Source organism: Typha angustifolia, chromosome 2 (assembly GCF_048772165.1).
Source record: "Typha angustifolia cultivar Huaian chromosome 2, ASM4877216v1, whole genome shotgun sequence".
NCBI classification, from domain to species: domain Eukaryota; kingdom Viridiplantae; phylum Streptophyta; class Magnoliopsida; order Poales; family Typhaceae; genus Typha; species Typha angustifolia.
The window spans coordinates 6,901,653-6,924,345 of NC_133240.1; the positions used below are offsets into that span (position 1 = coordinate 6,901,653).

Genomic DNA, 22,693 nt, shown 5'->3' on the forward strand with positions numbered 1-22,693 from the left:
CGAGTCTATCTAGTGATCATAATCGTCACAAGAAAGCAAAAATAATAAGCCATAGAATCTAAGCTCGTGTATTGAATGGGCGCGATTAATGTATTAATTTCGGGCAACGAATCCAATCCCAATGGAATAGGATATGAGCTATTCCACCGAGGTATTATAGAAGAAAGAGCTCTCATTGCCTTAGTGCGTGGGCTATGGAAAAGATGTTTAAGATTTTTAAGCACTCCACCAGTGTAGCCCTAATGGAGGATTGTGCCAAAGAATATTTCTCTCTTGGATTAAAGATGTGGATTGGGAGTGGTGCCACCTCGTGGAAACTTTGATGCTACTAGGCATAAACTATGGATGGAGTACTGCTAATTGTGAAGAGAAAAGGCATCACTTTAACAAGTGGGGGAGCTTAATTAAGAGAGATTAGTAAACTAATGGATGGCTTAATTATGGGAAAAGGATTGATCCAAGATGAGTGGGGACCAAGTGGGTCCAAGGGGAGATGAGATATTGCAAATGGTTCAGGCTTTGTGGCATTTTAATAATATATGTTTGTTTTATTTGATAGCCAAGTAGATTCAACTGCACAAGCTTTAGATTTTTTTTGTAATCACCACCTAAATTATCAAAAGTAATTGTTCAGGTTTCCCCAAAGTATGAGATGCAGTTTGATTTGATCGTTTTTTAAGGTAAATTGATTTGACAGTTTAATAATAATTGATTAGAAAATTAGTGTTGGGAGGGTCCACTTTCATGAGAAAGTGGCATATATGCTGTTATTTGTATTGGAGATTAACTTTATCTCACAATTTAAAGATTTAGAATTGAATTTAGTGAGTGATTGATCCAGTAGTTATTATGTGATTGTCATTTTTCTTTATGATCACTTTTATAATTTAGATTCTATAATAAAACTCATGTAAGGAGGTGTATGGGAGAATTTATGCATATGTATAAAGTATAAAGTGCAGCCGTTTTCCACCACTTGTGCTTTAGTTTCAATGTTCGGCGAGTTGAGCTTGTCTCTATTTTCATCAAAGCTTTGTTTTGTTGGTTGAGAATTTATTGTACTGAAAGAACTTGTATATGTCCTCGAGTTGCTCTAGGTTTGGCTTTTATCTCCCTCTCTTTACTTTTGCTTTATTTAGGCTTTGTCGTCTAGTATTATAGCTAGGTTCGCATCCATAAGATGCTGAACTACCTACATCAATATTATTCTCGCAAATTTTTAATTTGCTACTATTATTTATGACGCTGTCAATATTGGCCATGTGAAAGCTTCCTTCTAGCGCTTGTGATTAATATTGGCTTGATATTACGCTTTTTTGTTGGTCGATCTGTATTACAGCCAAATGTAAAACTTATCCGAGGGTCAAAGTTTTATCTCCCTTCTCTTATATATATATATATATAGTGTGTGTGTGTGTGTGGGAGAGAGAGAGAGAGAGAGAGAGAGAAAGAGAGGGTGATACATGAAACAGATGATTGGAGTCTGTTTGAAAACCTAATTTTCTTTTAATTTGGATTGTAGAGAATATGGGGTGGGTCTTGATCAAGTTTGAGGTGTCTTTATTCCGGGAACTATTCTGGATGCCCATACTTTTCAGTCCTCACTCCACTCATCACCTCGTCCAATATCTGAGAACATGCATTTTAATAATTAAAGAGATGGATTGAGAGAGAGAGAGAGAGAGAGAGAGAGAGCAACTTAAAGCTTCTAGATATTCCCACACCCATCAAAAGTTGCTACAAAGTAATCGGATTATGCCAAAATGAAAGTCTATGCTAAGTCAAGGTTGCAGCCAGGGCGGTTAAAGTAACAGAGCCGCCGGTTCGAGGTCGGCTTAATAAGATTCAATCAAGTTGGGCTTAAAAATAGGTTAAGCCAAGCTTGAGCTCGAATATATATATATTAACTATTAAATCTCACCTTAGCTTAGATCTTTTCGGAATAAAATTGTAAAATCTATTATATTCTCTCCTACTACTAGTCGAAGCCAACGGCACCAACTTTTCACCTCCGCACACCTTTGTCGACTCTTTACTCCATGCCGGCAAGCCACTCCATGTGGTCTACCTCGACTTTGGCCGCCCCTACTGCTTGATAGTTGAATTAGGTTTTATTTCAAGCTTGATTCAAGCTTAAATCAATTCAATCTTGCTAATGCTAAAAGTGGCTTGAATTAATAAGTCTTAAAATTGCTAATTAAGCAGTTTGTTTAAACTCGAACTCCGACTCAGGTTTGAAATAAACTCAAAATTGACTTTAGATTAAAATTATCCCAATTCAAGCCTGATCACATAGTCACGCTCAAAACTAATTTCAATCCAAGCTCGATCATAGAATGTTATGGGTTTGATTTTCGTAATAGGTATTAGAGATGATATTTAGCAAATTTTTCACCAAAGCTTATTAGAGTTGTCCAACCTATATATCAAAGAAAACTAACGTTTTTTATTCAACTTATAATTATAATAAGCTTTATAAACTCAATTATTAAAAAAACAAAACTTAATCGACCGGGTCTTTAGCATGTTGGCACACAGGAATCTAATAATCTGCATGCAAAAGCTAACTAACTAAACGACTCATATTTAAGACCTCTGTGATGGACTGATAGAACCTAACATTGAGATACAGTAGTCGACATGCTAGTGTATTTTTGTACACGAATAAGTTTGCAACAAAAAGTTATTATCAGAGGAGCTATTCTCTCATTTGACTTGGCTGTGCATGCAAAAGTTGTCTAGAAATACATGACAATGACCAGTACTCTTGACACTGCTAGCTAGGTTGGTAGGAGTTGGCATTGCTTGAGTTTAGTTGACAGCATTAAATGCAAGATAATGATGTCTCATTAATAATTGATGAGCAGTCCACTCTACCATGGTTTGAGTAAGAAAAGTTTATTATTAAAAACAAGTAAAACTATGAATCTGTACCTTGGTTTGTTTGGCTGTCTCTCTATTTTGATCTTATGCGTATAAGAAAACTTATTAAGCATATAATACATTTTAGAGATTTTTACGAATCACGTCCTATATTTTGTCTATTTTGTGATACGCACTCCGTCTTTAAAGATTTTATAACACTAACCCCTTATTTTTTTTATAATATTCATTCAACACCCTAACGTTACTTTAACTAACTGACATTAACTATGATATATAGTTTATGTAATTCTAGTTCAAAAATTATTAAAATATCTTTAAAAAGTTTTGACCTAACTTAAATCCCCACAAAATCCTTCTTCCTCAAACTAAACCCTAACTCCATAAAATCTAAATCCTCTCATCTATAACTAAACCCTACCTCACAAAATTATAATATCAAAACCTACAACCCACATGAATTCTCTAAAATCTCTACCACGTACAAGCCTTAAAGCTTCCCCTGACTTTACCTATTTTTCTTCATCTCTCTACCTCAAACCCTTTTTTTCTCCATTTTTTCCCAAATTTTCTTCGTCTCTCTCCCCATCTTTGAGGTTTGCAAGTAACAAAATTGGCTTAGCGTTTAGGGAGCTCTAAGATCTCTATTGCTTAGAGTTTGGAAGCTCTAAGATTGGCTTGGCATTTAGATAATATTCTCCATGGTTTGAGAAAAAGCAACAAGTATGGATGTTCATGTTCTAAATAAAATTATAGATAAGTACAAGAGTAATTTAGAAATGTTATAAATTACATAGTAATTATAACAGAATATTTTTTTTCTGATATCATTCAGTTTGATTATGGTTATATTAAATTAATTCAGGGTGTTAATGAACATTACAGGGAAAAAAAGAACCGTGTTATAAAATTCCCAGACGGGGCGCCAATCATAAAATAGGCAAAATATAGGATGTGATTTATAAAAATCCGTATATTTTCGTCGGTCATTATATTTTATAAATAAAATTATTATTATTATCATTCTTGCATACACAGACATACTATACCTTTTTAATCGTCCTCGAAAAACACTTTTCGTGTATCCAAAATAAAGCCAACGTAGAAAAAGAAAAGCATAAAGTCAATTGCACCCTTTCCAACTTTATACTAAAATCATTAATTATATTTTACTGTACTTTTGATTAAGAAAATATATTTATTTATTTATTTACTTTTTTACTTTAAAATTTGTCAACACATCGGACAAAATCATTTCATCTTAGATTTTCTCTCGGAAATATTAGGTATAATAGTTAGAAATTTAATTTATCATCTTCATCAATGATATTTATTTATTTAAAACAGTTTGGTTTGGGTTTGTTTTGCAAAAATGTTTTACATTCACGTGCAGAGTGTTAATTAATAGAACGAAATTGCGAACAGTAGCAGTATCAACCCAATATAAGGAAAGGAGGATAAGAAACGATTCGTTTTCACCGCGTTACGAGGAGAAAAGCGGTGGTTTTTTCAAGCCATACGGGGGGGGGGGGGGGTGTGATTGTATAGGAATTGGCACAAACTGTTATGGTAAATTACAAAGCCATCGTATGCAAATCCTCCAATCAACGCCAGATACTTCCATGGGAGCAGAGCCTTTAAAAGTAATCCAGGTGTTGGATGAAATGGCTGCCAGAGCTCCAGAACTCGAGATAATTTTGGAGAATCCACGCACCCTTCGCTCCCCCCACCACTATCCTCAGTACTTCAAATAGTTTATTCCAACTTCCGAGCTCTCTTTTGCTAGCCACCATTGACCAAGACTCAATTCCCTTGCCCTCGGCCTACTTTGCTCTGTGGAGATGAAGGTGCTGTGCGACGTGTGCGGCGGAGAGGAGGCGGCGGTGTTCTGCTGCGCTGACGAGGCGGCGCTATGCGCCGGCTGCGATGGCCGCGTCCACCACGCGAATAAGCTCGCGGGGAAGCATAGGAGGTTCACGCTGTCGTCTGCGACCTCGGTGGAGTCCAATCCACTGTGCGACGTGTGCAAGGTGAGAGCTTTACGACCAATTCGAACTCGATCTTGGGTAAGGATCCGATTTTGGGAGTTGGGTCTTGTAGGAAAGGCGTGGATTCGTGTTCTGCCAGGAGGATCGGGCGATTCTGTGCAGAGATTGCGATGATCCGATACATAGTGCGAACCATCTCACCATGAAGCACAACCGTTTCCTCCTCGCGGGGGCAAAGCTCTCCTCTTCGCCCATCTTTTCTTCTTCCTCACCGGAATCCAAATCTACTCTCCCAAAGGCGAAGGAAGTTGCCAATGACACTAAGAAAGATAGCGGCAGCAGCGTTAAAGCTAAACAAGTTAAGAACTTTTCCTCAGAGAGCTCGGTCAGTAGCATCTCGGAGTACCTCACAAAGGTTTGCCCGGGCTGGCACGTGGAGGACTTCCTCGTCGACGACGCCGCTGCCGTCGCCGCAGTCGGCGGCTTCTCCAAGGTCTATCATCACGAAACCCAAATCACGCTTTTTTTTTATCTGTAATAGCTCGAATTGTAGTAAAAACTGGGTCTTTTTCCTCAGCAGGAGAGCCAGATGCTCCCGTTCCTGGAGGCGGACCTCGATGGCGGCGGTCTGGACTCAGCGGCATCGGACTTCTCCACGTGGGTCCCTCACGTGCCCCAGGTGCAGCGGCCATCCGCGACCTCCTCATCCGGCGGCGGCGGCGCCGCCGGGGCCCAGGTCTGGGTGGTGCCCAAAGAGGTGAATTCGAGCTTTGGGCGAGAGAGGTGGAACGACGACGCCTTCATGGTCCCCGAGATCCCTAAAGTTTCGAATCCAAGCAAGAGAGCAAGATCACATCTTTGGTACTACTGAGTCGGTTCTCCGTCGTCTCCGTGCGCTTGCTTGCTTTAGACTTTCGTATAGCGTATGCTATTTGCTCTCTTTCCGCTGTATAAACTCAGAAGTCAGAACCTTTTTGCTCTACAATACTAGTTATGGGTTATTAATTTGGCTTTCCCTCAGGGTCCTTTCTGCAACTATCCCTCAAAACTTTTGCCAGGAATCATCTTTCCAGTGCAATTTGCGAGTATTTTTCCAATCATTTGTGTAGATTACTCCGAGTTTATCTTAGTTTGGATCTCTTCCAATCAATATTCAAGAAAATCATAAAAGAGAAAGTAGTTCTTCTGATTAGGGATAATTATTGATTAAGAGGGGGAAGGGCTTCCATTATCTTTTTAAAAACCTTCTGAGAATTTGTTAATGACAAAAGTATCTGCAAACTTATCGAAATATTATATCCCCATCACTTCCAAGCAGTGCAAGTCATTGTCCCTAACACTAAATATACGAAAAGTTTGGGTGTTATATGCAAAACAAAAGTGCCATCTTTGTAGGTTTTCTTTTTCTTTTTCTTTTTCTTTTTATTTTTGAGATTTTTTTGGGTTTTCTGTTAACTGGAAAATAATGGTAAATTTGTTATCTAGCTTGTAAGTTGTGAGCAGAGTTTTTTTTTTTTTTTTGGGAGTGAAAATTCATAGATGCATAATTTGGAAATTAGATGTTATATATATTATATATGAACAATATTTGAATGAGTAGAGTGAGTAAGATATATATGACATTATTGTTAAGCTTTTTCTAATAGACCAATTCCCACTAAAGCTTGTCCCGTTAAGTGCATATATTAGTCAGAGCCAACTATTATGATGGAGAATTATAGCCTTGAATTGTTCCTCCTTTTACTTTTATATTTTATTGTACTATTTGATCCTAAAACTAAGTAGTTGTAACGGCATTATCATAGAATTTCTTTCTAATCACAAGAATTATTGGATATATAGCAAGGGTTTGATTTCCCCTTTTATGAAAAAAAAAAAGAAACCCTAATAACTTGCTTTCTCTCTCTCCCCTCTCCCAACCATTTTAGCTAGATGGAGAGTAGGGCCGCCAAATTAAATGAGCGATTCGATTAAAGCTGAGCTAAGCTCGAGTCAAATTTGATGGCTTGAAAACAATTTCGAGCATAGCCTGAGCTGGATAGGATAGGTCTATCTTTTCACTCGCCTCCCACCGCTTCTCCTCTCCCTCCTTTAGGGTTTCAGGATATTTTATTTGATAATATTTTACTACAGCAATAGCTTAGTGCATCAAAAAGGTTGTATATGCTCGATTTACTATGTGTTTTGTATTATACTTTTACGAGCTCTTTTGACTTATCATGTATTTTCTTGTCGAGTTAAGAATTTTCACGCTTAAGTATTCACTTCATATGTATACAATTCTTATATCCATCTAATCTAGCTACGAATATACTTAAGGGTGGACAGTTATAGTGTCCAATGTTAATTAACTGCCGATAATCCGAGGCATTTTAGTTTCAAAAGAAGAGAAAATTATTGATGAACTTCTAGTTTCAATTTTGAGAACCACAAGCACAAAGAGATTGAAGCTTGTCGGCAATGAAAACTGGTAGAATTTCCACAACTCCCAGCTGACTTGATTGCTCATGTTAAAACTTTTCAGCCTACCACTGGAATGCCTAGCAAAAGGCTAAATTTTGTCAGAAATATCTCTGGTTGGTGAGGAAAATTCATTGCCTCCTTTGCTTTTTGACCAGCAGTATTCAATTTTCTTTCCATAGATCATGAACAATAGGCTACATTTTATTTTCAATAGAGAAATAAAAATTTAAAGCCGAGAATATTCATACAATACGAGCTTCTTTTAACTATCTAAACGCAATCTCATAAACAAAGATACTATTTTTTTTTATAATATATAGCGCCTTGATAAAAAATATATTAAATATCGATAGTAATGTTTGCGAGAGAAATTAAACCTAATCAAGCTATATTAATAGAGTGGTCCAATTAATCCTCTATCATATGAGCTTTTTATCACTATCTCCAAAAGGCCATTTATTATAGTCCTTTTCTTCTCTTCTTTTTTCAATTTTACTTATTTATTTATCAAAATAGGTATGCCATTGTTTAAATATGTCACGTTACATGCATCTCATGCATGTTTGACTCACATATTATCACATCATGGCTTTGCATGCGCCATGCGGCACACACTTAATATCACTAAATTATATTAAGAAAGCACAAATAAAGTTAACTATAACTTCATTAATGATTAACCATATCTATTAGGTAACTTAGGTTGAGTTAATCCGGCGGGCGTCGATAGATCTATTAAATACAGTATAACAAAATTAGAAATTAATAATCAATCGAGATACTAATATTTTCATTGATTATAAAAATAATTTTAAAATATAAGTCGCTGACTCATTTAGCTATGTAATTTAAAATTGTGTAAATAATCACCATCTCGTTTACCAATTTTTTAGCGGCTTTTAAATTTTTATATAAGTTATTATACCACTTATATATTTATATTTAAAAAACTTAATCTCGTATTTAAAATTTTAAAGTGTACTAAAAAAACCTAAAGTTTGAGAGAGCTAGTTTGGTCAAAAGCTCATCTGGCAAGTAATGCTTACAGTTAATGGTTGTATCTGAGATGAAAAGGAAATAGGAGATAATATGGAGCTATCAAAGTTGAATAAAAATGGCTGTCAGGTTAACTGTCCCTTAGCTAGCAATTGGATAATTAACATACATAAAGTTTGTATAATGGTAAGTTCTACCAAAGCAATTTCAAAAGAAAAGGGTCAAAAACAATATCAAACTTTGATGTTGTTATAAGATGTGATCATCGATAACTCTCTGCTTGATTTATTATTACCTATCGGAATAATTGCTCCAAACTAAAAAACGCCGTCGAGACCTGCTCTGAGTCGTTACGCTGTCGAGCTATTTCTCTAAGCTAGCCGCACTGTCTAACCATTAATCGAATCGAGTCAAGTCATCAAACCACTAAATAATTTTTCCATAATATTATTCAGGATTGGAGAATCACAAGAAAGTTACCTGCCAACTCTATTAGAATATCAGTACATATGCATCTTATTATCTTTTATCTATTTAGTTCGTACATGAGATAAGAGTATAAAATTCTATCATTTGTCATTTAGAAAAGTATGAAAACATCTTTGTACTTAATTTAAGTACACTAATGAAACATATCAAACGCACGTGAAGGAGTATCTTATAGATATGACATCTTAGGAATAATGGCTGTACCATAGTTGAAAAGGATATAGGAAGATATATAGAGCCATCAAAGTTGAATAAAAGTTTGCCATTAGGTTAACTATCTTATTATTAGTAAATGGGAAAAATAAATAGCATTGGAGGTTGTCAGCTGCCCATAGCTTTCGTTCAAATTTGTTCCTCCATCCAAACTGGGAATTGGAGATTTGGCTACTTTGGGTTGTTTAAAGTGTGTCTGTGATATGAGAAAAGGTATTCCTTTTCTTCTTCAATTAAATACGTCTAAAATTATTTTAACTACCTGTATTTTAAAAAGTCTCAAATCAATCGTTATTTTTATGACTAAAGTGATATCGTTAAATTTTTTATCTAAATTATCGTGCCGTGTTTCAATAACTTGTAGTACTGAACTGAACGGCGGACTCACTTTCTTACTTTTCTAATTTTCTATAAACCTTTATCTCTTTGATACCTAATTTTTTTGTCTTATTTTCTTTTCCTCCCGTGGCCTCTTCTTAATCATCAAATATGGATAATCTTTTAAGTTCACGCTGTTGTGATTAGGAAAGAAAACGAAGTTGCCCAAACTCAAAAATTAGATTAAAATCTTATCGACGAGATATTTTAGTCGTTTGGTCGCAGTCGTATTAATTTAGACAAAAAATTTAATATAATTATTTTAGTCATAAATGTAAGATCAGGTTTGAGATTTTTTAAAATTCATGAGGTAAAATAATTTTAGACATAATTTAATATATTTAACTCCATTCTTTTCCTTCATCTGTAACCTTTTAAAGTGTATTATTCATTCATATATCCTTCTAGATTTCATATTTGCATTAAATATAAGTTAAATATCTTAGTTGTCTAACAGATTAGGAAGGCATAAATATCTTTAAATGAACGAAATATGTGTAAATAAAAAATCAGAATATTTATGTTGGTTTATAGTTAATCGATCAAGAAATAACTATATTTCTTGATTGATTAGTTTCAATGATAGAATTTTGTTTCAATAATTCACCGATATATATATATCAAGAATATATATATCAAATTCACAAGGATATATATACAAAATAATAATAATAATAATACCTAAAAAAACCTCTCGGAAAATTTAGAGTATTTTTTGAAGCCTCGCTCTAAATTACTATAATATATTTAAAAGTATAAAATAAGATATCTAATTTTTTTTTTTAAAATTCTATCTACATCTTTTTTATTTATTCACTATTTATTTAAACTTAGTGTGTATTTAGTTTCGTAATTAGACCACCCTTAAAAAAGATGAGTCTAATATCAAATTATTTTATAATTAGTTTTAAGTTATATAATAAATAATTCTATTATTTATTATTTAGAATTGACAAGTGTTTCTAAATATCATATTGATTTATAATAAATACGTAAAAATATATATATGATTCGCTGGAGATGCTCTAAAAGGTAGCTGGGTTAAAGTGAAACGGGTGCGATAAAGTAGTGGAATAATTACTTGAGATTGTGATTTATTCATCAGATAAAGAAGAGGAGAATAAAATGTAGAAGGATTTCGTTATCGTAAATCTTATCAAGACTCCTAATCTAGAATAGAGAGAAATCGAAATACCACAAATTCGATAGCAACTTTATTAATTAGCTTAGTTCCCCATCAGATCTTTCGCCTTGATAAATGCCCTACTATAAAGTCACATCGATTGCCGTCTCTGCTATGATCCATAAGTCTTTTATTGAGTATTTTTGACCAAACTAAGACCAGGTTTTTATATTTCTTGTACTGAAAATGGATTACACCTTAAATTTAATACTAAAATGATTTATTTTACTACAGCGATAAATAAGACGCTAAAACTGTTAGGCATTTTATTTGGTCTAAAGTAAAACGTTGATCTAATCAGCATTTTTATTAGAAAAAAAAAACGCCGAATATTTTTTAGTATTTTATTAAAAAAAAAGTATACACATAAAATGCTGAAATACTAAGTATTTTATTATTAAAAATAATTATATATATATATATATATAAAATTAATAATGTGATAGCTTTGTGTTCGGTTATCCATTGTAGTCATACGATGCGAAGTAGTAATTCCTTCGAAGTCAACTGCACTTAGAAATACAAAATGGGACCATAGCTCCTCTAAATTTATTTTAATTTTTTTTCTTTTGATTCTTTCGAATAAAATGCTCTTTTTTCACTCATTTTCTAAACATAAAACACTGAAGAATTAAGTGTTTTATAAAATAAATTTTTTGATATTTTTATTTAAAGTTAGACGCCGAACTAGGGTATACATGCAAAAGAGTTTAAACGAGTATATAGTGCAAAAAATTAAAATAAAAAAATTGAAACGAGTATACATGCAACAATAACAACAACAATAAAAAAATTAAAAAAAACTAAAAAGATAATTAGGGCTCTATTAGTTTGACAGCCCAAGTTACAATTAAAGATTAAAGCCCAGCCCAAAGCAATACAATGTAAATAAAGTCAACCGAATACTTTGACCCAGAAGAGAACAATGCATCTCCCAATACGACCAGACCAATACCCATTCAATCAAATCTCTCTACTTGGCGCCGCAAAATTTCCCATTCTTCTTACCACCGCCACCATCACCACCTGTTTGTCAAAATTCCCTCACCTCTCCTCCTCGCACGGCGGCAATGGCGCGCCGCAAAGCCCTGCATTCCCCTCAAATCCCTCCGCAGGCAGCGCCGCCCGGTGTCTCGGGATCTTCCCGGAGAGCCGATTCCACGACACGTCGAACTCCGTTAATCCCGGCAGGGCCAGCAGTTTCTCTGGTATCTCCCCCGACAACCCGGCCCCTGCCAATCCCACCTCCTTCAACGCCGCCATATTCGCCATCGACTCCGGTATCCGCCCGCCGAGCGGGTTGTGAGACACCGCGAACCTCTCCACCGTGTCCATCGCCGGCAGCTCCCCGACGTCGTCGCCCAATCCGCCGGTCAGCCGATTGCCCGATAAGTCCAGCGTCCGGTAGTGGCCCAACGGGTCGCTCGTCCGCTTCGCCAGCGCCGGCCGCAGCGGCCCGAAGAGCGCGTTGTGCGATAAATCCAAGTCCATGAGCATTCCTAAGTTCTTGAATTCCTCCGGTACCGGCGAGCTCAGCGCGTTGCCGGAGAGATTGAGGAAGGAGAGCGCGGTCATGTTGCCGATCCAGCAGGGGAGCTCGCCGGCGATCGCGTTGCTCGAGAGGTCGAGGATTGAGACGGAGCTCGCGAGACGGAGCCAGCCGGGGAGCGGGCCGGCGATGCCCGTGCCGGCGAGGATTAGCTTGAAGAGGTTCATTTCGCCGAGCCAGCTCGGCGGGGCTGTTAACCGGAGGGGATTGAAGGAGAGATCTATAGACTGGAGGTTGCGGAGGCCGGCGAGCTCGCGGGGAATTGGGCCGGAGAGACGATTTCTGGAGACGTCTAGAGTCTGGAGATTCCTCAGCTTGCCGACGGTGGTGGGAATTTTCCCAGTGAAGCGGTTGTTGGCGAAGAAGATGTCGGTGAGCGAGGAGAGTCTCCCTATCGCGGCGGGTATTGCTCCGGTGAGGTCGTTATTCTCCAGAATAAGTCGTTCTAAACTCGAGAGACCTCCAATTGACGCTGGAAGATTTCCGGTGAGTCGGTTGTTAGACAGCCTGCAGAATTGGAGAAAACAAAGCGACTGAATAGACGACGGAATGCTGCTTGTGAGTTGGTTGTTATAAAGATCAAGAACAACAAGGCTGCGGAGATTGCCGATGGATTTCGGTATGCTGCCGGAGAGCCTGTTGTCCGAGAGGTCGAGGTGGGTAACCTTCCGGAGCATGCCGACCTCCTCCGGGATTGAGCCCGAGAGCTCGTTGCTGCGCAAGTCGAGCTTTTCGAGCGACCGGAGATTCTCAATTGACGCCGGGATGGCGCCGGAGAGTTTATTCTCGAAGAGCGCGACCTCGGCGAGGTAAGGAGAGGCGAAGAGAGAAGCAGGGATGACGCCGGACAGGCGGTTGGAATTGAGGAAGAGCCGCCGAAGCCGCCGGAGCCTGCCGAGCGCGGGAGGGATAACGCCGGTGAGGTCATTGGAATAGAGGTAAAGTTCGGTGAGCCGGGAGAGGCGGCCGAGGGACGGCGGTATCTGGCCGGAGAGCCGCCGGAGATTGCTGAGATCAAGAAGTCTGAGGCCGGAGAGATCGCCGAGGGCCGGAGAGAGAATGCCGACCAACGAGGCGTCGGTAACAAAATCAGGGCCCGACGAGAGACCGGGGAGGGTGAGATTGACGACGCGGCCGGTGGCGGCGTTGCAGGCGACGCCGTCCCAAGACGAGCAACAGTCTGTTGCTGGGTCCCACGTGCGGAGGAGGCCAGAGGGGTCGGCGGCGATCCCGCCCTTGAATGCCAGAAGTGCCGCCCGGTCGGCCCGGCGGCATGCGCCGCATGAGAAGACAAGGAGGAGAAGGAGGAGGAGGAGCAGGAGGCACGTAGTAGTTTTGGTTGTAGCTTGCACGTAACTTGCCATGAGGAGAAGAGTGGTTAGAACTCAGAAGGCGAGAAGTAGTGTGTGTAATGTAATGCAGCTGAGGCTATTGGAGTTGAAGTAGAACAGGAGTCTTCAATCTTGTAATAAGGTGGTGTTGTATGGCTATAGAAGATTGGAGGAGGGCAGCAGCAAATTGAGGCATGAAAACTAGGAAGCTGAGGGAAGTTGGACATTAAAAAAACAAAACAAAATTACAATGGTGGTGGCTCCCAAGAGACTTTGCCTCCACTTTGATGCACAGAGATCTTTCCAAAGATGAGGTTTTGACCATAATGGGTATTCATTCATAAAAACATTGTTTATCCGAATGGTTTACTAATTGAATTTATTACTAAAAGGGGTCCACACCAGTGAACTGTTCACTAGTTCACATGCTCAATGTGAAACAGATTAAAAACATTTCTTTTAATAAAGCATTAAATTGTATAGCATTTTTATATTCTGACATGCCATTTGAGATGGACAAATTCGATGAGTCTAATAAAACAGTAAACAATACTCTTCAAGGTAGATTAAATTTCTTTAATTTTGACTGTGGAGAGAGAGAAATAAGGAAGGAAGGAAAAAGGTCCACCGCAGTCATGGCAAGGGCTTCTTTTGGCGTCGGTGATGTTTAGGTTGTCGACTTTTGGCGCTGTGAACAAACTCAGAAATGGAGCCCAAAGTGAAGAAAATGGAGTACAGCCTGCCTTTCTTCGTCCCTCTTGTCTGGCCTTTTACCATGTTCTACTGGATAAGTGCCTCTGATATGGGGTGCAGCATCCTTTATTAACTCAGATTGGTGGGAAAGTCCTAACACATGGATAAGTGCGACTTCCACTCAGCATTTAGGCCCCATTTAATGCCAATAAATAGGTTGCTGACTTCTTGATTACAGTGAACCCTGTGCTTTACTTAGGTTTTCCAAAACTATTTTTTGGGAAAATAGTACCTACCTGCAGCCAAAGTTTTATTTTTTACTATAAATCATATAGATATTTACCTTCAGCATTGTAATTTACTTTTAATGCTTTTATTTTTAAAACAAAATCTTATTACCTTTTACTTTTACCTTTAACATTACAAAAATATAGTATTAAGATCATCCTATTTCTATGGTCAATTTAACTTAATCTATATAGTAGTTGTCTCTTGAAAAGACTTAACTTGGGGTGTCTTTGGGGCGGCAAAAACATAATACAGAGGTGAAATAAAAATAATTACAGTAATAGAATGTGATTAATAATATTTCTCTTTTTTTATTTTTAATAGATTTTCACCGGCCGTTATTAAGAAGGCCTAAATCCAAGCCCAGGAGTTGGGGATTCCAGTACCCAGTCATCAGATTTGGAGAGAAACTTCTAACAATAGTGCTTGAAAAGCTTACAAGGTTGTTCCTTCAACATACTAACAATGTACTAAATGTGGAGATTTCAGGTAGAAGAGATAGACTAAATAATGAAAAAGTTGAAATGCCTTTTACTTTGTAAACCTGTAAAGAAGATGAGTGAGCCACATGTGGAAGTTTAGATCGCCCATGCAATAATAAGTACAATTAGTGGTTGATATGTTATAGAGATTTTCTACAACCTACTGCTTAATCTTTCATCTTGATCTTTGATTTCTCTATGCATATATATAATCCTTTTAGTCCAACAAAAAGCTAGTAAAAAGCGATGCAAGGACATAAAGAGATGCTTTATAGGTCTCCAATATGGTGTACCTCTTACAGCATGCATATGAAAAGAGCCAATGGAATGGAACGAATCTTGAACTGGTGATGAATTACAAAAAAGAATCAGGTTACTAATAGGATCAAACATTTAAGGACAAGAAAAGGAAAGAGAATATTGTAATACTATTGAGTTAGTCACTTAGCCTAATCATTGTAGCCATGGTTGTGAGGGTGGAACTTTTAAGTGATCCTCATTGCCATGGCACTTAAATTTTCTTTGAAAAGTAGCAATTTCCTACATCCTACACTATCAGTACTATCCTCTGCAAAGTTGATCTCTTACAAAAATTTTAATAGATTCTCATCAGGGACGTGTCAAGAACAATATTGTAACTAGTGACCAAAAGATCAACTGAAGTTACACTGCTAGAAATATCCTGCAGAATATGCTGGTTGCAAGCAATAGAAAAGATACAAATGACAATAAAATTGACCTAAACTTTTTAAATGTTAGACAAGTAAATAGAAACACTGTAAAGTTTTCACCACCTCCCAGGACAAAGAAAGAAAAAAGGGAAATCTACAAGACAGGTGAAAATAGTAATTGGAATATCCTGTTTACCAGGGTTAAACCATTAATTAGGATGAATATGTCATCTACAAACAAAATTCATTTCCAATTATGTGGTACAATTTACAAGTGTCCAAGAGACAGATATAAATATTAATGAGATTCACTGTCTTAAAGGGAAAATAAAAAGGAATGCAAAAAAGAATCAGAATAAAACAATAGCACGCCGACGACGACAACAACAACAACAACAAATGCTACATACAGGTGAAGGTGAAGGCAAGTACCTTAAAGATCCTATCTCAGTAGTTATAATCAGGATGAACTAACAAACACTTCAGGCCGCCAATCTGATTTTTCAGCACAGAGTATCCCTTCTTGGTCTTCGGAAAAGGTCAATTGAACCTCCCAATGGAGGGATTTCAACAGATTGTCCACTTCACTGATAGTAGCGAATTCATCACGAACTACTAGTTTGCCACCAGGTCTTACAATCCTGTCAACTTCAGCCATAACAGGCACAATCTCGCATCTGGAACAGAAAAAAATGTTTCATTGACTACTTGACCAGGGACTTAGATAATGAACTCAAGTATGAAGACAAAAGGCCAATCTAATCCACCTCTCTTTTATCCGTGAAAACAGATGATCAGCATGCAAGAGGTCGTATGTTCTAGGGTAAGTGCTGAAAGATTCACACCAATCATGGTAAATACCAAACAGTCCTCGTTCATAGATAATGGGCAGTGTATCTGGAGCATCAATATTGACCAGATTCATGACCCACACGTTAATATCTTTAAGTGCAGCAGCAAACCTGAAAAATTGTGATTCAAGTATAAGGTGAAATCACTATGAACAAAGGTGTTTATTGTGGTTGAATGCTTCAGAATATTTTACCCTCCGTATACAGCTCTCATGTCCATAACATTTCTTACTCTTGACCAGTTAATGCCAAATCCACTGAGGTAGGACTTTGTTACAACGCGCTTCCAGTGTTCATAATCTGATGTGAAATCATTAGGTGCAGGTTTTCCATACACACCGACTTGAGAGGTATTTAGCCAGTAAGGTGGTACCCGCAGTCTGCGTGGCCATTCCTCAGGCCACTTTGAACCTTGTTCAGATTCGTCAATGGGCACCTGGTGCATGCAAGTCTTCAGAGGGATGTACCTGAAAAATGTTAGTAGTAATAAACTCAAACTGAAAAGTGCGACGAGATGGTACTGTGCACATACTTCCAAGCTAATCATGGAGGTTGTCTTCGATCAACCAGAAAAATCTAGGTTTGTTTCTACACAAAAATATCTGATATTCTGGTTCTGAATCTATAAAGCATTCTAAATCCCAGCTAAACTTCACATTAGTAAATAGCAAAACTTTTGCCATCTTAATAAAATTGAAATGAATGAATAAATTTGTAGATATCAAAGTTAAGAACTGATGAATCAATTGTCAACCTAAAAGATCCTCCATGAAATGGTATAAGGACAATAGTGAGAGATGAGGAGACATTAATTAACAGAAGTTCTCTGTTAAGAGTAAGGACAATAGTGGCAATAAGACACTGCCAGACACATGATATGGTAAGACATTTATCTACTAGCTTTCTGTTATAAGAAAAAAAAAATCAATGTATGCCATCAGGGAAATAACATTTTATGAGATATTATTCGCAAGTGATCTAAACCTTACCAATTTTCTTCAGACCTCATACTTAAAGGATAAAAGTCTCAGCTAACAAAAAAGCAAATGGGAATAAATTTTGGATAAAAACATGTACACAATTAAAATGACAGCCTAGAGATATGTGATCGATATTTATAATCTTACCAAGCTGCATTTGGATCATCATCTTCATTACACATGGGTGGATTCTGATGCTTCCTGTTGGTGTAGCATTCATTGGAACTAGGTTTTCTATAGATGGCAGCAGCAATACCATTCAGTCTATCCTTCTTGATAGTGACGAGATCCCAACACATTGAGATGGTAAGAGATGTCATGGCTGAATTATACCAAAGTAATATACCTCAGTAGTAGGATAAGAAAAAGTTATAGAAAGGATCTGACTGATAGATCTTACATTTCCAGATCTCAACATCTTCCCGGAGTTTCTGATACACAGGTGTTTCTGACCACACAAAAACCCCTCCAGGACGTAAAAGACGATTTATTTCCAAAAGAAGAATCCCACCTATTGTAGAGTTAGATGGTCAATCTGTTTTGCCACAAACACACAAAAGCACCTTATTGGAACTTTTGAGATAATTACCATCTGCATGCCATGGGACACGGCAGCGTGCACAATGGATGAGATCAAACACCCTGCTGGGAAACGGCAGACGTTGGGAGCCCATTACTGCAGATATTGCTGGTATTCCTCTCTCCAGTGCAAATTGGACTTGAGCTTCATGTTCATCTTTTGGTGCAAAAGACATTGCAAGAACATCTCTCTCAAAGAGATAACCGCCAAAGCTGGCTACCCCACAGCCAACATCTAGTATTACCCTGGTGTGCCTTCCCCATGCAATACTGCGGAAGGACTATAAAGAAGCCAAAGTAGTCATTAGAAGTCAGTAAGTAACATTGATTGTGCTGGTAGATAGAAGCTTCTCATTCCTAAGTAGAACTCAGTAAGTTTCCAATTTTCCATTACAAATGATTTAAAGACGAATCAACTTCAAATACTAAGAGATAAATCAGTGCAATTCCAAAAAAATAGAAAACGAGGGAAACAAAAGTTGGAATTATAAAATATAACCTACATAAAAAATTTAAAAAAAAAAAAGAATTCCTACACAATTTCCGCACATCTATCATAAGCCAAATCACAACATAATAACAGATAGTAATTCAACAGCCATATCATTTGATGAGAAAGCATGCAACCAGAGGACATTCATATTTCCTATGAGCTTGCATCTGAGCTTATCTGGTTTTTGACGACGTTAATATTTTGATGAGCTAACTCCTTGAAGTTATCATAGGTAGATCACAACCGTAACGAACATTCAATTTTAAGCCCTTAAGTTTGTTAAGTCACAATGGCATGAATTATCTTGGTTTCTACAGTTCTACTGTTTAGTGTTAAAATCACAAGGTTCCCACAAATACTGGCTCAATCAAGTACATACGTTGTATATGTATTTGCTGCATGCACTATTCTGGAAGGCATTAAGGAATAACACATGGCAAGACAGCAAACTAGCTTGTTTCTTAGAAGCTTCAAGGATAAAATTATTGAAAGGCATTTAAAAAACAATATGAAAAAGAAAATTCAAAACAATGCAAAATATATAGACAACTTCACTCTTCAAGGATATAATTATTGAAAGGCATTTAAAAAACAATATGGAAAAGAAAATTCAAAACGATGCAAAATATATAGACAACTTCACTCTTCAAGGATATAATTATTGAAAGGCATTTATAAAACAATATGGAAAAGAAAATTCAAAACGATGCAAAATATATAGACAACTTCACTTTAATCAAAAGCTTGATTTTTAAATTTGATCATAAACATTAAAAAAAATTTACTCCTTTGCTTGTCCTCTCTTCTTTATACACGTTGCCTTTCCATTTTTTTTCTATTTTTCATCTACGAGCATAATAGCATCTTAGTTTTCACTACTATCAAGTGCAAGATAAGTAAAGGCCTCATTAGCACCCATTTGATAATGTAACGCCTGTTACAATCCACTTTCACCAAACTTACACGCCTTAATTAAATCAAGGTGATTTAGTCACCACCTGATAGTGTGACCTACTCCATTGGAAGGCACTTCTTTTGTCAACCAGAAAGCATTGCAACTGAAACAAGGACTAGGAGTCTGTTTTCTTGCTGCTTCTGTTGTATATTTGTTCTTTTGTATGATGTATATTGTGTGAGAGTCATCAGGGTACAGCATATTAATCTAAGCAGAAATGCATCTAGAAGATGTGAATGCATAGTTATCCTATATGTCTGGCTCAATGTTCTAATGAGATTTTGTACTAAAATACGAGCAACATAAGAACCATAAATAACTGCTTCCTAGTTCTGCAAGAACTATTTTAATAATGATTAGGAGAGTACATACACCTGCAATGACTAGCCAATGCACTTTATAAATATACAACTATACATGTATGAGTCATTTACCGGTATCATGCAAAGCAAGAGAAAGAGATAACCCTCTCAAGATGATTGTTCAAATGGAGGTCTACTAGCTGTAATTTTAGGCCTCATGCAAATTAGATAAGGTTGCATTTTGAGGAACAGACAATATAATTGTAGGGTTCGCAATAATGAAACCTCAACCTTCAATGGCCTACAAAAACCTCATCCTAGATAGAGTTTTTCAGACATCTTATTCCAATGGAACTTCATACCTACTTTATTCCAATTAAATCATGGATATTAAAAATAAGCTACTCTAAAGGCCCAATAAGGTAATAGGATGGAAACTCTTTTAGACTTTTAGTATTTCCTTGATCAGCAGCTGTACTTGCTGCGCAAGACCCAAGCAAAGAGCCCAATTCATAACATATTCAAATGAAATTGGCTCCGAAAGCTCTAAATTTTAGGATAAATAGCTTAGATTTTTTTTCTTCTCATCAACATAGGTAGTAAAAGTACATACAGTTCAATTCTTACCTGCCTAATGAAATCAATGTAATGTAGTGCTCCATGTATGAATTGTGTTCCTCCTCCAGGAAAAGTAAGATACTCTCCTGTGACTTTAACCCAATTCTGGTGGCCTTTAACCTTCGCGAGCTTGGTACGAGGTACATTATTGTACCAAATCTGCAAAAGAAGTCTAGCGCATTAGCAGGTAATGTCAAGAGAAGCAGATGCATCTAAATCTAAATATAGCAAGTGAACTTTTTCTACCCTGTCTCTGCTCTTTGGCCACTCAATGGACCTTCGATACCCCTCAGGAAGGGGCACAAGGCATGTGACACTTTCATCAGGGCAATGCCGTTCCCTGTGTTCATGGTGCTTCTTGTGGAGCTTCTCGATGGCCTTCAAGTTGTCAAGGCAAGGAATGTAGTCTGGGCCAGTTGTAGCATTACAAAGCTTCCAATCGAAGCTATATGAATTCCCGAAATCTTCTCCTCGACTAGCCCCTCCAATGAATTGCATCTCCTCCACTTTCCGCCTCTCCTTCTCATCCTCAGATTGGTCTTCCTGCGTCGCCCATTGCCTTTTTTCGCCATCACTTTCAGTCAATACCTCCAACTGCGGGCCGTCCAGTACCGAATCGCCCACATCAGAGCTTTCCTCTTCTAATTGTTGTGCAGGCTGCTGCAGGTCATCACCCACGCTTTCCGTATCCATCTGCCGGCCTGTCTGTTGCTGGCTCTCATCTTCTGCTTCGTCTTTCTTATCTTCAAATTCGCGTTGGCGCTTAGCATCTCCCTCTTTCTTCTCCTCGAATTCTCGCTTGTCTTCACTGTCTAATTCCTCTTTCTTCTCTTCAAATGCTTGCTGGATCTCATTATCCATTTCCTGTTTCTTCTCCTCCTCAAAGTCTTGTTTGCCCTCCCTGTCTATTTCCTCTCTCTTGTCTTCAAATGCTTGTTGGATCTCCTTATCCATTTCCTCCTTCTTCTCCTCGAATTCTTGCTTGCCCTCGCTGTCTACTTCCTCTATCTTCTCTTCGGATGCTTGCCGGATCTCATTATCCCCCTCCTCTTTCTTCTCTTCGAATTCTTGCTTGCCCTCATTGTCTCCCTCCTCTTTCTTCTCTTCAAATTCGTGCTGGATCTCATTATCTCCCTCCTCCTTCTCTTTGAATCTCCCATCGTCTCCTTCCTTGTTCTCCTCTTCAAATTCTTGTTTGCTCTCATCATCTCCCTCTCTCTTCTCCTCAAATTCCTGCTTGTTCACATCGACAGCCTCCTCTATCTTCTCATCATTACCCACTTCACGCGTTCCATCATCTCCACTCTCCATCTGCTTCTGCGATTCTTTCTGGATCTCTTCGACCCCGCCATCCAAATTACTACCGTCCTCCGCCCGGCGCTCTTCGTCTCGATTCCTCTCCTCGACCTCATCTCTCGATTCTTTCCCTACGCCCATCACCTCAGGCCCTTCCTTATCGCGATTGCCGTCGTCGTCGTCGTCTTCCTGCGCTCCGACCCGCTCGATTAAAGATTTCACCATCGACGGAGTCGATGGAGTAGGGAAGAAGGAAGCGCGAGAGTGGTGAGCGGTGGCTTGCGATGGCGATATGGAGGAAGACATAAGCATCCATGCGGCCACTAGGAATATCGCTATGAACACCACCGTGTAGACGTAGTAGGAGGAGGAGGAGGAGGAGGAAGAAGACGAAGAGGGGAAGGAGCGTTTCCCGATCCGGGGATTTCTTGCAGGCATTGTTGCAACGGTGGATAGGAGATCGAAGAAGGTAAGAAGAAGGTTTTATATTTATTGGATGGAGCGGGAGTGGAATGGTTCCACGGACCGATCCCCGAGCGTCGGGGACGCGGGGAGGAGACGAAGGTGAGAGCCATAAGAAAAGCGCGGGGAAGCGAAGATGGGATCCAAAATTTGGGGGTGGGCGTAAGACTACTATAATTATTTTTTGTTTTACCCGGCCGTCTCAATTCTCTTTACTACGGTGAACGGTCTCATTGCGTTGAGCTTTGGCATGCCCGTTCTTCCGAGTCTTCCGACATGTTTTGTGTTCATAAAAAAATATTAAAAAAATAAAATAAAGTTAAGCATCACATATGGTCAAAATTTAGCAACGTTAATGCTTTTGACCCAATTCTAAAGTTGATATGTTTTACTACATAGTTATATAATCTAGAAAGTAAAAAAATATATATATATAAAGATAAATATATACTTATATAAAAGAAAAATTATATTTTTGTCTATAAAAAATAAAAATAGAGGGAATATGTCGGTCATTTAATTAGAATTTTTTTAATACGTTTTATTAATT

At 38.0% G+C, this 22,693-nt stretch overlaps 3 protein-coding genes across 5 annotated transcripts; 1 reads left to right on the forward strand and 2 right to left on the reverse strand.

Moving 5' to 3' along the window:
* Positions 1–4,396: 4,396 nt before the first annotated feature.
* LOC140770852 (B-box zinc finger protein 20-like) lies at positions 4,397–5,906 on the forward strand. 2 transcript variants are annotated; one of them, XM_073112171.1, is made up of 3 exons: positions 4,397–4,913; positions 4,984–5,364; positions 5,452–5,906. In XM_073112171.1, the coding sequence occupies exons 1-3, from the start codon at positions 4,725–4,727 to the stop codon at positions 5,740–5,742; spliced, it is 861 nt and encodes a 286-aa protein (XP_072968272.1). In that variant the 5' UTR covers positions 4,397–4,724; the 3' UTR covers positions 5,743–5,906. The 2 variants fall into 2 exon arrangements, with proteins under 2 accessions (XP_072968272.1, XP_072968264.1); XM_073112163.1 differs by having other exon boundaries at positions 4,399–4,913; positions 5,449–5,906.
* Positions 5,907–11,301: 5,395 nt separating this feature from the next.
* On the reverse strand, positions 11,302–13,776 carry LOC140772356 (uncharacterized). The gene has a single exon (XM_073114393.1). The coding sequence runs from the start codon at positions 13,504–13,506 to the stop codon at positions 11,638–11,640; it is 1,869 nt and encodes a 622-aa protein (XP_072970494.1). The 5' UTR covers positions 13,507–13,776; the 3' UTR covers positions 11,302–11,637.
* A 332-nt stretch (positions 13,777–14,108) lies between these two features.
* Positions 14,109–22,404, reverse strand: LOC140771828 (probable methyltransferase PMT24). 2 transcript variants are annotated; one of them, XM_073113596.1, is made up of 9 exons: positions 20,632–22,404; positions 20,395–20,544; positions 18,028–18,298; positions 17,839–17,949; positions 17,586–17,760; positions 16,653–16,925; positions 16,375–16,569; positions 16,040–16,284; positions 14,109–14,462 (listed from the first exon to the last, which is right to left on the reverse strand). In XM_073113596.1, exons 1-8 carry the CDS (start codon positions 22,117–22,119, stop codon positions 16,068–16,070), a joined length of 2,880 nt encoding a protein of 959 aa, XP_072969697.1. In that variant the 5' UTR covers positions 22,120–22,404; the 3' UTR covers positions 14,109–14,462; positions 16,040–16,067. The 2 variants fall into 2 exon arrangements, with proteins under 2 accessions (XP_072969697.1, XP_072969689.1); XM_073113588.1 differs by lacking the exon at positions 14,109–14,462 and having other exon boundaries at positions 15,838–16,284.
* Positions 22,405–22,693: the final 289 nt, after the last annotated feature.